The sequence below is a fragment of the Perognathus longimembris genome, chromosome 21 (assembly GCF_023159225.1).
Source record: "Perognathus longimembris pacificus isolate PPM17 chromosome 21, ASM2315922v1, whole genome shotgun sequence".
In the NCBI taxonomy this organism is placed as follows: domain Eukaryota; kingdom Metazoa; phylum Chordata; class Mammalia; order Rodentia; family Heteromyidae; genus Perognathus; species Perognathus longimembris.
This window is the reverse complement of record NC_063181.1, coordinates 28,014,492-28,030,642: the sequence shown is the minus strand read 5'-3', so window position 1 is coordinate 28,030,642 and position 16,151 is coordinate 28,014,492. Positions and strand designations below refer to the sequence as shown.

General features: G+C 41.9%; 1 protein-coding gene and 1 long non-coding RNA gene across 6 annotated transcripts in view; one reads left to right on the top strand and one right to left on the bottom strand.

Annotated features, from left to right (window-relative positions):
* The window catches only part of Fam149a (family with sequence similarity 149 member A), a 36,863-nt gene that overhangs the window by 5,393 nt on the left and 15,319 nt on the right, over positions 1-16,151 (top strand). The window contains exons 1-3 of one of the 4 annotated variants that reach the window (XM_048330333.1): positions 10,536-10,935; positions 15,140-15,250; positions 15,912-16,023. Coding sequence is in view for 2 of the 4 variants with exons in the window: in XM_048330330.1 (XP_048186287.1) it covers positions 15,140-15,250; positions 15,888-16,023 (247 nt within the window). In the remaining 2 variants the exon portion in view is untranslated. Of the gene's footprint in view, positions 1-10,535; positions 10,936-15,139; positions 15,251-15,887; positions 16,024-16,151 lie in introns of those variants that run through there. The other 3 variants (XM_048330332.1, XM_048330331.1, XM_048330330.1) reach the window with 3 other exon arrangements.
* On the bottom strand, positions 34-10,263 carry LOC125339259. 2 transcript variants are annotated; one of them, XR_007208513.1, is made up of 2 exons: positions 10,019-10,263; positions 34-469 (listed from the first exon to the last, which is right to left on the bottom strand). It is a non-coding gene; the product is annotated as an uncharacterized LOC125339259 (long non-coding RNA). The 2 variants fall into 2 exon arrangements; XR_007208514.1 differs by lacking the exon at positions 10,019-10,263 and adding an exon at positions 3,765-3,786.

The window sequence follows — 16,151 nt, the reverse complement described above, 5'->3', positions numbered from 1 at the left end:
CTTGTTATTTGTAGTATATCTTTGGGAAGATTCTTTGCTTAAAACTATGGATGATCATAATTTATTCATTGTCCTGAATCCTCTAGGAAGGAATCATGTCACAGTGAGCTCAGTGACCCCATGTCTCATGCGAGAACTTCTCCATAGCTTGAATTCAATTTCCATTAGCAGCTCAGATTCTGCCAAGGTGATAGGAACTAAAACTCAGTATACTGGGCTCTCCTCCATCTTTATTGTAGAAGTGAGTCTCATTCAAATGGGTTTACATGAGAGAAGGACTTTCAGTGATGAGGAATAAATGTATCACTGATAGCGTCTGTCTTTGATGGATCCATTTAAATATTCACGAGTTCTTCTTGTTCTTAGTTAGGGCCCAAGCCTCTTGCATATATCCACGAAGATACTTCATATTCAAGACTTCTCTGTTGCTCCTGCAGTTCCTTAAGTCAGGCTACAGCTTTCTTATTTTCTAAAGCAATAAGAAAAAAGCATTTGAGTTTCTCAATGTGAGAAGGGACAAAGGAAAATGCAAACACTAGGGTAGAGATGTCAGTTAAACATATGAATCCTCTAGTGTATATCCATCAAGTACAGAGAATACTCTTTCTTTCTGCATGTAGTGCAGATATTCATTTAAGAATAGCTAAAACACATATAAATATACGGATATGCATTATTTTGCAATTCATAGACAATAATTTCCCAAAAGTATATGAATATCTTATGGCTGTTTAAATAGTACTCTTTGACACATATTTAGTAGAACATTATTCATTAAATGTGGTTTACTAATTATTGAGCTAAGGAATAAACACAGCAGTCATAAGTAAAGCTCAAGTGTAAGAAGCCAGCCGTAAGAGGAAAAGGCCAGAAAGTATGCAAAATACTGAGTTCAAGCCCCAGTAACAGAACAAACACACAAAAATTGCTAGTACTTTAAGTAAGACAAAGGTCTGAATAAGGCAAAACTTCCTTTGACAATATATTGCCTCTTAAAATATATATCATAAATAAAATTAGGGCCCCTGCATTAATTAATTAACAATGTCATGATTGCTTTTTGCAGGTGTAGTTTTATTAGTTTTATTCAGTGCAACCGTTTACATAACTGGATTTTGACAAATCCTCAAACTACATGGATGGTTTCTAAGACTTCCATTGTTCCCTATTAGGAAATTGAATTACATGCTACTTTCTGATCTATTTGACTTATGAATAGCTTCCTGCCATTGAGCTTCATCTCCACTTTTGACTTCAGCTAGTTAATTAGAGATGCGAGTGTCTCCAATTTGTCTGCCTGTGATGGACTTCAAACCTTGACTCTCAGATCTCAGCCTCCTGAGTCTTAGGGACTATAGGTACAAGCCTCTAGCCCTTGGCTTCATTTTAGCATTTTGTAAATCATACTTTCTAATTGATTCAATGAGCCTTGCTCAAACACATATCATTCTATAAGGATCTGAAATAGCAGCTGGGATTTCATTGTCCACCAAATGCAGCCTCAATGCTTTATGAACATTATCATGAGGCCCTAAAGAAACATACAGAGATAGGAGTTTATTTTCATTTTACCAGTGAGAAAACTGAGAGTCAGAAAACGTAAGAGGTCATTGAACTCATAACTACTAGGTGGAAAGTATCAGATTCAATTCCAGGCACTTCATCCATGCTGTCACACAGCAAAGTAATATTTCTCTTTGTATACTTAAAGAGACCACATTCAGAGCTTTTGTCCATTTAAAAATACAGATGAAAATACCTATTTTCTTAAAGTTAAGATTTAAAAAATATTCTTGCGGCTGATTCACTTCTAGTTCTCTTATTTAATTATGTTTTTAAACTAGTTATTTTTCTTTACTTATAATACCAAGTCAAATATTTTATTCATGCAGTTAGATATGACACTTGCTAGAAGAAAGGCTATCCTGACCTATAACCATTTTCTTTCTTTTTTTTTTTTTTTTTTTTGGCCAGTCCTGGGGCTTGGACTCAGGGCCTGAGCACTGTCCCTGGCTTCTTTTTGCTCAAGGCTAGCACTCTGCCACTTGAGCCACAGCGCCACTTCTGGCCGTTTTCTAGATATGTGGTGCTGGAGAATCAAACCCAGGGCTTCATGTATACGAGGCGAGCTCTCTTGCCACTAGGCCATATTCCCAGCCCTATAACCATTTTCTTAATCGTAAGTTTTACTTAAAGGTTTAGGAGAAACCTCTACATCAAATATTAACAACTGTAATCCTTGGCAGACACTAACATTCACTTTGTTTTAATGACTATAATTCTTTTCCATAACTTTTAACATGTGGACACTTTTAAAGCACTGGTTTCTAAAATAAATCATACACTTTTAAGGATCTAAAATATAGATGATTATTTTAAGGATTTATTAAAGTGACAATTTTTTAAGTAGTCATTCATTTTGATTCTTTATAATAAAATGTCTTTGAGTGTATCATAATTACACTGAAAAATTATAGGTCCCCGTGACAGTGTAAAAGAAGCACTGATGACAATTATTGAATGCTGATGTACAGGAATCTATCTTACAACAACTCTCATAAATACCTTCCAGGTCTACACTTTCTAGTTTGGGGATTGGAAAAGAAATGAGCATGGTGTGGCCATTCTGTGTCCTGCAATCGTCTTCCTGTTCATATTCTTTCTTCTCATTCCATTGGTTTTCTACACTTAATATTTCTTTGTGTTGACTTTGGGATGGTGTTTACCCTTGGACATAATTAGCTCCTTTGAGTCCTAATATCACCCCAGAGCTCCTGAGATCCTGACTGAAAGGCCTTACAATGACTGCTCTTAAAATCTCCTACATGCTGGCCAATCCAGATCAATGACTTTACCCACACATTGTCCTCTTGTCTGGCACCAGGTTTAGGCATTCCCTGCCTAGCTTGGAGAATGGAATAATATTTTCTTCATTAATGATCACTCATCCCAAATATCTTTGTATATTATGTAAAAAGTGGGGAGACTAAAAAGCATGCTGACAAAGAAACTCTGAAGTGAATTCAGAAGATTAAATATTCCAGAGCTCCCTGGCCTGCTCTCACCATTCCATTCTCTCTGAATGAGCATGGTGCCAGCCACCTGCTGCACCTGCATTCCCTTCTGAGGCCCCCTTGACACCCAGACCCCAATGATGGGAGCAGTTGAGGTAGTTTCTCAAACACAGGACAATGATGCTATGTTTCTATAGCTGCCCAAAGCTAAATTGGAAACCTGAAGTAGGTAATAAATCTATGAACAACTGGTCAGAAAATGGAAGCTAAGCTCAGGTGGGGATATAAATGTCGTGAAGAATGAGTCTTCATGAAAATTTGCCAAGGGCGATGGCAGGCCAACCAGTGGGCACCACTCAAGGGTTGTGTTCAGCTGCAGGCGATTTCAGTCACATCAAGGACTGGGCATCGTGTTTTGTTGAAATACAGGGTCTTAATAAGTTTCCGATGATGAATATTAATGAATATTATTTATGTCTATACGTGTCCAGTTAATTCTCTTTTTCTAGAGAACTCGACATGGAGCAGGATACAATTCTATTTTCCCTATAAAGAGTGCAGAAATTATTCTTGCTTTAAGTCAATGGATTTCAGGGAATATTGCTGAGGAAGATAAATGGTGATCTATATCACATGGTTCAGTGCCTCAATATGAAAATCTTCAGCAATGATAGACTACATTGTTACAGATCAATCACCACCTAAGGCTGACAAGAAAAACTAAATTATAAATTTTAAAAGTCACTCAACTGTTAAGGTACACTGGAAATAACCTGGACCAGTGTTACCTTTTCTCACTTCTGATTGGATTAAGGTGTCCTGGGATGGCCCACAACCACTATCTCACTCTGCTATATGAAGCAACTATATTTCTCTCTGAAATTAAGCTACCAGCCACAACTACATGTTATTATTTATTAAGAACATTATGTCAATATAAGAATATTGAAATATTTCTTAGAAATATTTTTAGTCAGTCTATCCATGAGGTATTTGCATATGCAAGTATCCTAGAAATAAGACCAGTATATGATACCAGATGAAAGTAGACTTGTAAAGACAAAATTAACAACCTAAAAAAGGTACAAACATTTTATTTTACAAGCAGAAATACTGAATAACAAAAATACACTAAACTGGTGTGACAGGTGTGGAGAAATTAATATCTGATTGTAAGTCTTCCTGTACAGATGCGAGTAAAACCATGTTCCAGTGTTTTCTGTTCATCTAGTTCTGGCAGTCAAAATTACTGGGGAGAATATAAGAATTGTATATAAAACACAAGGGGAGATGATTTTAATATCTAAAAAATAAACTTTTACAACAGTTAAAAAAAACAGCTTGAGGGGCTGGGACTATGGCCTAGTGGCAAGAGTGCTTTCCTCCTCCACATGAAGCTCTTGGTTCAATTCCTCAGCACCATATACATGGAAAACGGCCAGAAGGGGCGCTGTGGCTCAGGTGGCAGAGTGCTAGCCTTGAGCGGGAAGAAGCCAGGGATGGTGCTCAGGCCCTGAATCCAAGGCCCAGGACTGGCCAAAAACAAAACAAAACAAAACAAAAAACAACAACAAAAAAAACCAGCTTGATTCCAATGAATGAATCTAAAATTTGAGTTTACATCTACAAATGGTTAGGAAAACTTAGAGAAGAAATAATTCAAAAAGTAAGTGTGAGATTTTAACATATCTTTCACAATAATGATATACATATAATTATTTGGAGTCACTGTGCTAGGAAAAACACTACAATATACTTTACAAGTACTTGCATTAAAAGCTTGAACAAGAGAAATAGGTAAGTTTTCTTTAAAAAGGTCCAGTAGCCAAGCACCAGTAGCTCAAGCCTGTAATCCTAGCTCCTCCCGGGGCTGAGATCTGAGGATTACAGTCTGAAGCTATACTGTGCACGAAACTATGTGACACTCTTATCTCTAACTGACCACCAAAAGCTGGAGGTGGAGCTGTGGCTCAAGTGGCAGAGCTCTACCCTTGAGCACAAAGGTTTAGGGACAGCACCCAGGTCCTGAGTTCAAACACCAAGACTGGTAGGGAAAAAATTAATCAAAAAATACAGAACAGCTGAGTGCCAGTGGCTCATGCTCATAACCCTAGCTCCTCAGGAGGCAGAGATCTGAGGACCACAAATAAAAGCTAGTTTAACAAAAACGTCCTTGAGATTTTTTTCAAAAAAACAAGCAAGATACAGGGCTAGAGGTATGATTCAAATGCTAGAGCACTAGTCATGAACAACAACAACAACAAACTGACAGAATGTGAGGCCCTGAGTTCAAGCCCTGGTTCTGGAACAATTTTTTTTAAAGTTTCAGTAAATAAGACAGTTTGTTACTGGTACAAAGATAAGAAAATAGAAGGCAGTAGAGAAGTCAGAAATGGGTTTGTAGAGGAACATCTGATGGTTGCCAAATTGACATGGTAGATACTAGTGAAAACCCCCAATATGCTGGCATTAGGACCTGGGGCCCTTGACAAGTAATTGGGTGTAGATTCATTCATAAGGGGGAGACCTTCATGACAGGATTCATGCTCTTGTAAGAGGAAGATAGAACACTCTCTAATTACGCTGGTAAGACACAGGCAAGGATGCACTGTAACAATTCACTGAGGAGCAAAGAAGAGCTGTGGTGCTCTTCTCTCCCCTCCTCTCTCCTCCCCTCCCCTCCCCTCCCCTGCCTGCAGTTGTGAGGAGCAGGTAGCTGTAGACACCGCCTCACCTACTGAAACACAGAACATGATGCTCTCTGTTTTCTGTTTGCAACGTTTGTGGCTGGCATGTATCTGAGGCCTTAAAGAGAAGTCACATAGTGTAGAAAGTGTTTTCCTGCCTGGCTTGTGTTGAGTACATGGTGTGGAGCCCAGGGGGCACAGACACAGAAGCTGGGTCATCCTGAGAGTAGCTGAACCCCAAGGTCTGCTTTCAGCTTTGTTCAACAGTGCGCCCCAGTACATGAAGAGGAACTTCTCTGGGTTCTTCCACGTGGCTCTTTGACTTCAGTCTGAGGATTTCCCAGGTCTTCTGCATCGTCGCCCAGTAGCACAGATGTGTTATTGTTTTGTGTTTCTTAAGTGTCCTGCTAGTGTCCCGCATGAACAGAGAGTGGATTTTATGCCTGATGAGAACTCTACACAGGAAGAGGAAGTCTAACAAGAGCTTCAGGTGCTGCAGGTGGACAGGAAGTTGAAGTTCTGGTGGCTGGCCTCTACTGAGTAGCTGTGGGCCCCACTTGCCTCCTGTACTCTGAAGACTTCACTTGAGTCCTCTCATTCACTCATGAATTCCAGGTAGAGTGGGCTCCAGGAGTTGTAGGAAGGCCAGGAGTGGGATAGAAAAATTGTAAAGTGGATGAATCAGTGCATAGGCTCTCAGGAAGACACGCGTACACACACACACACACACACACACACACACACACACACAGAGTTTTGGAGCTGTGTGAGAAATTCAAATTGCCACCCAAGAAATGCTGAAACAAAAACTCTGGGTGTGGTCCAGCAACTTTAATTTTTATAAGCCCTCAGGGACTTGTGATTTGAAGAGCAGAATGCAGGGTGCACTGAGGAGGATGAGTGGCATGGAGCCTGCCGAGCCCTCTTCTTTTGCAATTCGAGTTTTCACTTCATCAGGGCAGATGGTACGTTACACCATCGGCCAATTCCCTTACACTAGAGTCATTTGTTTTTGTGATAATCTAATATGCTTTTGAAGTTAAATAAATGGCTTTATAAAGACATACTATGCCATGTTTCATAAATGTGAACAATGATGCAGGGCATAGAGTGGATTCTCATTGTGTCCAGTGGTTATGCTCCATAGAGGGGTGCAAATACAAAAATGGTGACCACCTGGGGCTGGGGATATAGCCTAGTGGCAAGAGTGCCTGCCTCGGATACATGAGGCCCTAGGTTCGATTCCCCAGCACCACATATACAGAAAACGGCCAGAAGTGGCGCTGTGACTCAAGTGGCAGAGTGCTAGCCTTGAGCGGGAAGAAGCCAGGGACAGTGCTCAGGCCCTGAGTCCAAGGCCCAGGACTGGCCAAAAAAAAAAAAAAAAAAAAAATGGTGACCACCAAAACATCACCGCCTTGGGGTCTGAGCAGTGAGCCATTGCTTTCAGGGGAAAGACAGTTTGGTTCCTGTGAGCCTCTTGCTTCAACACATCCACTGGCAATAGCCTTAGCTAATACATATTTGCTTAATGTACATGTAGTTTGTAACATACATACATATACATATGCATTGTTTAATGTACATGGAGTTAACTCATTGACATTAAAATTACCACCAACAGTAGCAAAATGACTGGTGTGTATGTAAACATTTTCAAGTGATTTTCCTTCCCACCGTACCCCATGGACCTTTTGTGTTTCTGTAAACTAGAAGGGGCTTCATAGCAGCATTGGGGGAGTCAATGGACAAAGTGAATTCACCAGCAAAGAATTAGAAAGTCACCACAAAGACTCTTAAGAGCATAGCTGAGTTAACTCAGGCTCAGTCACCTTCCCTCAACTCCACTGGGGACCAGAGCTCAGGCGACTTGGTTCCTCATTGTTTGCTTGAGCAGCAAAATATTGATTCTGGGACAGCAATACATTTTAGAAAGTGGGTGAAGTCTCAAATTCTGAGCCAGAGAATAAGGAGGTTAGCTAGATTTTAATGTCTATTATGTAATATAAATTAGTGGTTTTTCAGCAGTGACCTAGCTAGTGATTGCTACAAAGTCTTTGTTTTGGGCTGAGCTGCATTTCAAGAAGAAATTGAGAAGGGACAGTGGAAAATGGGATTTTAAGAAAGTTCAGCCTACTGATATAAGAGTTTGAGAAAATGAATGCATAAAGTATATTTGGGTAGCTGTTTCAATTTTGAAAGACTGGTGAATTCTTTATTAAACATGTCTATAAATGCATTGTGAGGGTGCTTTTTCTTTCACTGTGTACTGATGAGAAAATAACAAAATCTTTAAAACTAAGAAAAATGTTGGATGCTAAAATGTTACCAAATCCCCGTATCTAAAGTATTAGATTGAAACACCATAAATTTCTGCTTCTCTGGCTTGTAATAGTGTAGTATGGACCATTCTACATGGCTTTACCTAATAATTATGTGTCCTTGATATTGTCAATTTTTTTTAAATTTAGGATTTCAGTAGTTAGGTGCTTTATTTAGAATAATATACTAATTGTGAATCTTCCTGTGATTTTAGATGATCTTAGAAACCTCCTAGGTAGCCTAGGATTTTCTGACTTTTATACTTAGCATAATAAATCTGCAATGTTTCACCTAATATCTCTTTCCAGATTCAAGTCTCCTATCAGCCTAGAAGCTTCTTTCCATTCTTTGGTAAATAGCATGAGTATCCGCATCTCTGTCACTTGGAGAGGGGTGGGAGGCATGTTCTGCATAGATTGAAGTATGTGTTGGATAAACCATGTGGTTGACCGTTGGGCCAGTATCAGCTTCTCTGTGCTTTAGTTTCCCAGAATGCAGGATGGAACTATGAACAGTGCTTTTCCAATAACTGATTGTGAAGCTCCAATATATGAATACATGTGTACTGATGCTTCCAAAAGGGTCTGGCATGTGGCACATCTGCAAGACCTGTGGGTAAATACTGTCCCAGAAAAATAATCATACAGTAGGCATGTATGGACAGTAACTTTGATGGAAATCAGTAAACAGGCTTCTAGCCAAAACTCTATAAGATAAATATTTGAAGTCGCACTGGATGATCTCAATAAACTGTTTGCCCTTGGCAATTTACAAAATGTGGCTGATCTTGACTTTCTTTTTCATATAGAAGAGAACCATAGTGACAGTTCTGGATGGCTGTGAGTAGATTGTGAGCTTCCAGCCCTATTAGCCTGTCAACACAAAGCCCTCAGCCCCACCCAGCGTGGATGCAAATGCTATAAGACATTCCCTTGGCTGTGTGTGCCTGATTTGGGCTATTACAACAAGTGATCTCTGATCTGAATGGGATTGTGTATCTTTTCTGAAAATTGGAATTCAGTAAATCTTAAATCTTTTTTCTCCAAGTCCTGGTATCAAAATCTGGGCAAGGCTCATAAAATGACAAATGAAGGGTAAGTCTGACATCTAGTGGCTATGTTTAAATATTTCACACACCCATTGGAAGTCTGAGGTGCATCTGGCATGTAAATATTGCTTTTCATAGATTGGATGTACCTAGAATGCTTTCATGTTTGTTTAATTCCACATTTAATTAATTGTAATTTCCTGGGATAATTTGAAAATAATATCATAAATTTCAATGTTCAATTGTTTTGATCTTGAACTTCTTATATGGGCTATTATTATTGATATTATTATTGTTATATTATTGCCAGTCCTGGGGCTTGAACTCAGGGCCTGAGCACTGTCCCTGGCTTCTTTTTGTTCAAGGCCAGCACTTTACCACTTGAGCCACAGCATATCTTCTACCTTTTTTCTATGTATGTGGTGCTAAGGAATCAAACCCAGGGCTTCATGCATATGAGGCAAGCACTCTACCACCAGGCCACATTCCCATTCTCTTGGTCATTATTTTTTTAGCTTTCTAAGATTTTGATACTCTTTACATTAAAATAATAAAGCACAATACTGTTTATCATTCTTCTCTGAAAGTAGTTTCTAATTTGGAAGATGATTTTTGTATGTGCAGCAGAGATACTCGTGGGTATAGCTTAGTGGCACAGAGCTCTTGCCTATATGTGAAGACTGCTTTTAATTTCTAGCACACATTAAAAAGTACGGAAGAAAGCAAGGCAAATATTTTTAAAACTTAGTTTTACATTGAAAGTAAATTCCTGTCTAATATTACCCTGGTACTTATCAAAATTAACGAATAAACACGAATATATTAATATTAATTAAATGCACTGTTTTCTCTTATTTCACTGGAGTATTAGGTTTCTCCAGAAACACAAATCCAGTAGTATATGTGTATGCATATAAATATCTGTCCATATGCAAGTATACTCTCACCCACCCATTCCTGGAAACAGGAATTCCTCTTTCAGGTAACAAGCAGCTGGGACTACAGGCTACCCACAGGAAGCCCAGTCGTAGTGCTTTAAAAAAATTACTTGCTTACTCTCCCCAAACCTAGAATCCTGGATGGGGACTGAGGGTGTAGGTAAAATCCTTCTGTACTTCGCTGCCTTCCTATTATACAATAAAATACTTTCTCAAGGAAGCAAGAGGGGCGAGGAGTGGGAGACAGCAGTGTGGAGAGACCCCTGCTGCCCAGAGGCCAGACCCCCCCGCCCCCCCCCCCCCCCCCCCCCCGCTCCCGGGAGCGCAGGAAGTCGGCTCCAGCACTCTGGAGGCTCGGAGGGGCGGTGGGCGGGCCCCACGAGGCCCAGCGGCCCGTGGCCACAGCTCTGGTCACTGGGTAGGGAAAGCCAGCCCGTGGCGGGGAGAAGGGGACTCAGTGCAGGAGCGGGTGGCGGGACGGGGAGGGCGGGCAGGATTAGGCAGAGGGGTGAGGTAGACCCCGTTGGGCAGCTGGACCCGGGAGGAGGGCGCGGCTTGCTGGGAGGAGGCCCGGGACGCTGGCAGAGAGGCCGAGAGAAACCAGAATCTGCTGGGCCAAGCGTCTGGCCCAGGAAAGGGGTGCTGGACGCCCCGAGAGAAGCTGCATTCCTGGGCTTTGCAGATCGGGCACAGCGCCGCTGGGCCCCGGTTCCCGGGCACCCCCTGGCTGCACGTGGTTGGGCGGTGGCTCTAGGGGCGCAGGGCTGTGCCGGTGGGGAGCCAAGGCCCCGGGGGCGCAGGGGGCGCACGGCGGCCCTCAGCCTGCGTGGAGCCTGCGTGGGGACCCGCCGAGCGGCACCCAGGCCTCGGGGTGCAGGGCCGGGCCTGGGGGACTCGAGCCAAAGCCTTGGGCTGATCGTGATTGGGTAAGTCCTGACGGGGCACGGGAGATGGCCGCGGGTGCGGAGTTGGGGCAATGCGTGTGATTTGTTTTTAACTCCTCCGACCACAGCAGGCGCAATCTGCCTGCTCTGGGTTTCCCGATTCATTCATGAAATCGCCATGCGCCGGAGGCATCTGGACTCCCATGAGAAAGCCGAGCAGAGCCCCGGGCCCCACAGACCAGGGCGTCTTTAAGACCGGATTCTGGGCGTGCTTTAGCCCACGGAGCGGCTGGGTGGCGGTCCGGGAAGCCTGCCCTGTATTTAAGCCCAGAGAAGGCTCCTCTGTTCAAGCAGGAGCCGGGAGGGCAGCACAGTGCTCGGACTTCTCCAGTGCAATCTGTTAGACATTGGTGCGCTGTGAAGAGTGTGCAGACGTGTACAGAAATGTCTTCATGGAAATACAGTAGCTTTAGGGGAGAAGTCAAGCAGTGTAATTCCTTAGCGAGGCAAAACCCTAGTTCAGCAACATAACCACCAGGAATGGGTGCAAAGGGTGCCGGAGGGCCAAATGAAGAGGGGGGTGGCACAGTCAAAAATTCAATGTATAGCCTACAAAATTTAAGAAAAGTGAGGGGAGGAATGGGTCTGGGAGGGATGGATGAGAATATTGAAAGGGGTGACACTGATCAAAACGCATTGTATTCATAAACTGCTTTGCTGAATGGCAACTCCTTTGTACAACTACTTAAAAAGATAATTTTTTTCTCTCTCAAGAAGCAACCTCAGCAAAATGAAACACCAGGAAATAGGTACTGGAAAGAGGCTAGGAAAGGTAGACAAGGGAAGAGAAGAAGAGGCAAAGAATGCAGCCAAGAATCCAATGTAGCTGGGCCCTGGTGGTTCACACCTGTAATACTAACTACTCAGGAAGCTGAGATCTGAGGATCGCAGTTGGAAGCCAGCCCAGGCAGGAAGGTCCTTGAGACTTTTACCTCCAATAAACTACTCCAAAAAAGCTGCTGTAGCTCAAATGGCAGAAAACTAGCCTTGAGAAAAAGAAGCTCAGAGACAATGCCCAGGTCCTGAGTATAAATAAGCCCCAGGACCAGCACCAAAGGAAAAAAATCCAATGTATATCCTGCAAAATTAAGAAAAGTGAGGGAGGAGGGCACCTTAGGGGAGGAAGAGGTGAGAATATTGAAAGGGGTGACACTGATCAAGATGAACTACCTTGTTAAATGGCAACTCCTTTGTACTTAAAGCTAATAATAAAAAGGGAGGAAAAAGAAGCAACTGCAAAAAGAGCTGGAGTGGGGATGTGGCTTAGGGGAAGATCGATTGCCCAGCATACATATGTCTGTAGTTTCCAAACTCAGCAAACACATGTCCATAGTTTCCATCCTCAGCACTGCAAAACAGAACAATCAAACTGATCGGTGGACTTCAGTCACTCAGGCAAATGGGGACTTAGCTTTAACTTTAGTGCACCAACAAATTAAAACAGTGCAACTCAGTGTCTGTGCCCATATACTCAATGGGAACCTATGCCCTGTTCCCAAACTAAATGTATCTCCAAGCTATTTATTATCTTTAAATATAAGCAATATAGGAAATGAATTGTCCCATGTCTATGCATTACAATACATCACCTTTCTAGACATCCCAGTATATTCATGTTTGAAAATACCAGCCTTAACTGGTGGTACACACTTATAATCTCAGCTACTGGGATGGCAGAGGCATGGAGGATGAACAGTTAGAGGCCAGCTATAGCAAAGTTGGGGAGACTTTGACATACTTCCTTATCATGAGTGGAATATGGAGGACTTGATTATTTATAGGTGACGGAAGATGTTCAACATGGTACCTAGCAGAACCATGCTTGGTTATTGTACAGAGAAGAGTAAGAACAAAAGCATAATGTAACAGAATACAAAAGATACCTTTTTTGGGCTCTGTTTTGCATTCACCACCTTAGTACCTCATGGTCTGCGACAAGTGCAGGTCAGTCACCTTCATATGCAGGGACTTGTCGGTGACCTTGGCAGAGATTGAGATATACTTGAAACCCTCTGCACCCTGTTTCTTCTGCATTGTGTTGGTAGACCACATGTTTTACTGTGAGTTCCAAAGAAGTTCCACAGAAGAACATGAAGAGGGGAGGAAAGGAGGAGGATAATACCAGGGAAATGATGTGGAATAAGATCATGTTTTAGCCCATCTGCTTTTTGGAAGTTCCTGGGAACACTGCTACTTTCCCTAAGCTCCCATTCCCAAACTCCCCCCTCTCCTGAATGGCTTCTTGAGCTACTAGAATAGAATGGCTGCTCAGCTCCACCATTTGGAAGATCATTCATTCAAAATTAGGTACTCTTGATTCAGATAAAACTAGACTGTTTTTAAATGCAGGCCAACATCATGGTGTCTGGTTAGAAGTATGGCAGATAGAAGGTTATTTACCATTTTATTACTTTATCTTAAGTCAACACTAATTTTGTTTGAAGGGAAAATATGGTTCCTACTATAAAAACAGTAGTTTTCCTTTAACTACCAGGAATGATTTTCGGCTCAGGGAATTAAATGGTTCCAGAGGTTCATTGCAGGACATTTTAATGATTAACAGGAACTATGATACTTGGTTCAGTTTCATGGTTTACTTAAGTTTAACTATTTGTTCTGTTTTAATCCTCCATTAAATTTTAATGTTTTCAAGCTGTCTTAAGCTAGTGGCTCATGCCTGTAATCCTTGCTCTTCAGGAGAGTGAGGTCTGAGGGCTGTGGTTCAAAGCCAGCCCATGCAGGAAAGTCCATGAGACTCTTATCTTCAATTAACCACCAGGAAATGGGAAGTTATACTGTGGCTCAAAGTGGTAGCATGCTAGCCTTGAGCATAAAGCCCAGGGATAGCATCCAGGTCCTGAGTTCAAGTCCCATGACCAATAAAAAAAAAAGCTATTTTAAAACCCAGAATACATATCAGACAATGATGCTAAAAAGTAGAGTTAGATTTCATAGAGATTCAAAATAATTTGGTATGGATAGCATAAATATGGGGTGCATTCTATGGGGTTCTTTAAGGACAAGGGGACCTGGTCAAGGAACAAGCTGAGCTCCAGAGTGTGACTTACGTGCCCAACCTTGTGCTCGGCAATAAGGAAGGCCGTGTCTGAATTCCTGACAATTGTTCAGGGCAAGGGTTACTTTTCTGACAGTCGCAGAGAGTTGTTGCTTTATCTAGTTGGGTTATTGGCAGCCTTTGTCCAAAGAAAGTTACAGTGGCAAGGTCCATGCTCCACCTGCGCATGCTCAGGTATTCAGAAGAGATATAGATATGCAGGAGAACAGGAGGGAATTCATACAGAAAGAAATCTATTTTGTTGCACTTCCTGTTGTTGTTGCTTGTTTGGAAGAATTTACACTATTTGTGAAAGCCTTACAAAATAAGTGTCAGGGAATAGAGCTAGCAAGGGGGAAGGGTGGGCCCAAGGGGAAAGGGATAGAAGAATTAAGTAAGGAAGAGGCAAGAATGCAGGCAAGAATTCATTGTCTAAATGATAGAAAAATATAAGGAAAGGGGTGGGTTTAAAGAGGATGAAAATGTTCAAATTGTGACACAGAGAAAGATACATTTGTACACATAAACTTATTTGTTAAAAGGAAAGACAATTCAATACATAACCTAAAATTAAGATAAGTAAGAGAAAGGGTGGTTTGGGAGGGGTGGGTGAGAATGTCAAAAGGGGTAACATTGATCAAGATGCACTGTAGTCATAAACTGCTTGGGGAAGTGGCAACTCCTTTATTTAACTACTTAAAGATCATAAAAATATTTCAAAAATGTAGATTGGATGATGTGACTCATGTAATTAGGAGTTAGAGATTAGGAGGATTGCAGTTCAAAACCAACCTGGGGGGAAAATGTTAGTGACTCCCATCTCAACTAACAAGTCAGGTGTAGCAGCCTGTACCTGTGATCCCAGCCATATGTGACACAGAGGTAGGAAAGGCAAAGCAAGGTATATTCCAGCCTGGGAAGAACCACGAGACCTCCCATCTGAAAATACCTAAAGTAAAAAGGGCTGAGGAATCAGCTCAGATAACAGAGGGCTTGCTTAGTAAGCATGAGGCCCTGAGGTCAAATTCCAGTGCCAACCCTATCAAAAGAGATGAAAACATACAAGTTTTAATGAATAAAGCCAAAATATTCCACCAGGAAGACATTTTATGTCTTGATTTTGTTTTGCAGAAGAGGGCTGTCAGAAGGCCCTAGGAAGCCCAGTGTGCCTGTGGAAAGCAAGGACAGTCTGCCTGCAAACTTTACAAGGAATGTGCAGAAAGCCATTGACAAATACACCAGGTAAAAATTAACCTCTTAGAGGCTGCTGATGACAAAATTCAATAATATCCATGTAAGTATAGGAAACAAAATCGGTGATTAGCCCCTAGGAGCTTCTAAAAGTAAAACTCAGGGGTTTTGTTGTTGGTGGTGGTGTGGTGGTGGTCATGGTAGAGCTTGAACTCAGGTTCCTGAGCTGTTTTGCTCACACTTCACACTTTGAACCAAAGCCCTACTTCTGTTTGTTTGCGGGGGGGGGGGGGGGGGACGGGGGCGGGAGAGGTTAATTGGAGATAAGAGTCTCATTGACTCTTCTGCCCAGGCTGACTTTGACCCATGATCTCACTCAGCCTACTGAGTAGCTAGGATCACAGGCATGAGCCACTAGAGCCTGAGAATGTTTTAGTTTTGACTCAGTAAAAACGATACATTGTGCATATATTTTAAACATTTAAAATTTGTACTATTTCTAAATGGTATCTGTACCCTATTTGTACTATTTCAACAATACTTAAAAGGTATCGTATTGTGGAATTAACAGGTCTAATTAAGGAAAGGTAGCTGATAAAGACCTGGAGAAACACAGTCACTTGCTTGACTTACTTGCAGAATCTCTGGGGGTAAAGGTTGTTTCTGTTGCTTGTGTTCATGTCCACAGTGAATCCTCCTCGTTCTCCTCCAACGGGAGCCACACACCCACAGAAGCCCACAACTCATGGCTGGGGTCTTCCACGCAGAGTTCCAGCACTGGCCTGTCCACAGAGAGGAGCTCAGTTTATTCCTGGAGAGATGATGTACGTTTCAGAACATGGAATAAGCCTGTGATTGTAGTGTATAATGAATTGCATTCTTCATTATTTATTTGTTTGCTTGTTTAGTTAGTTACTTCTAGATAGGATCTTGCTGAGTAGTCCAGACTGGC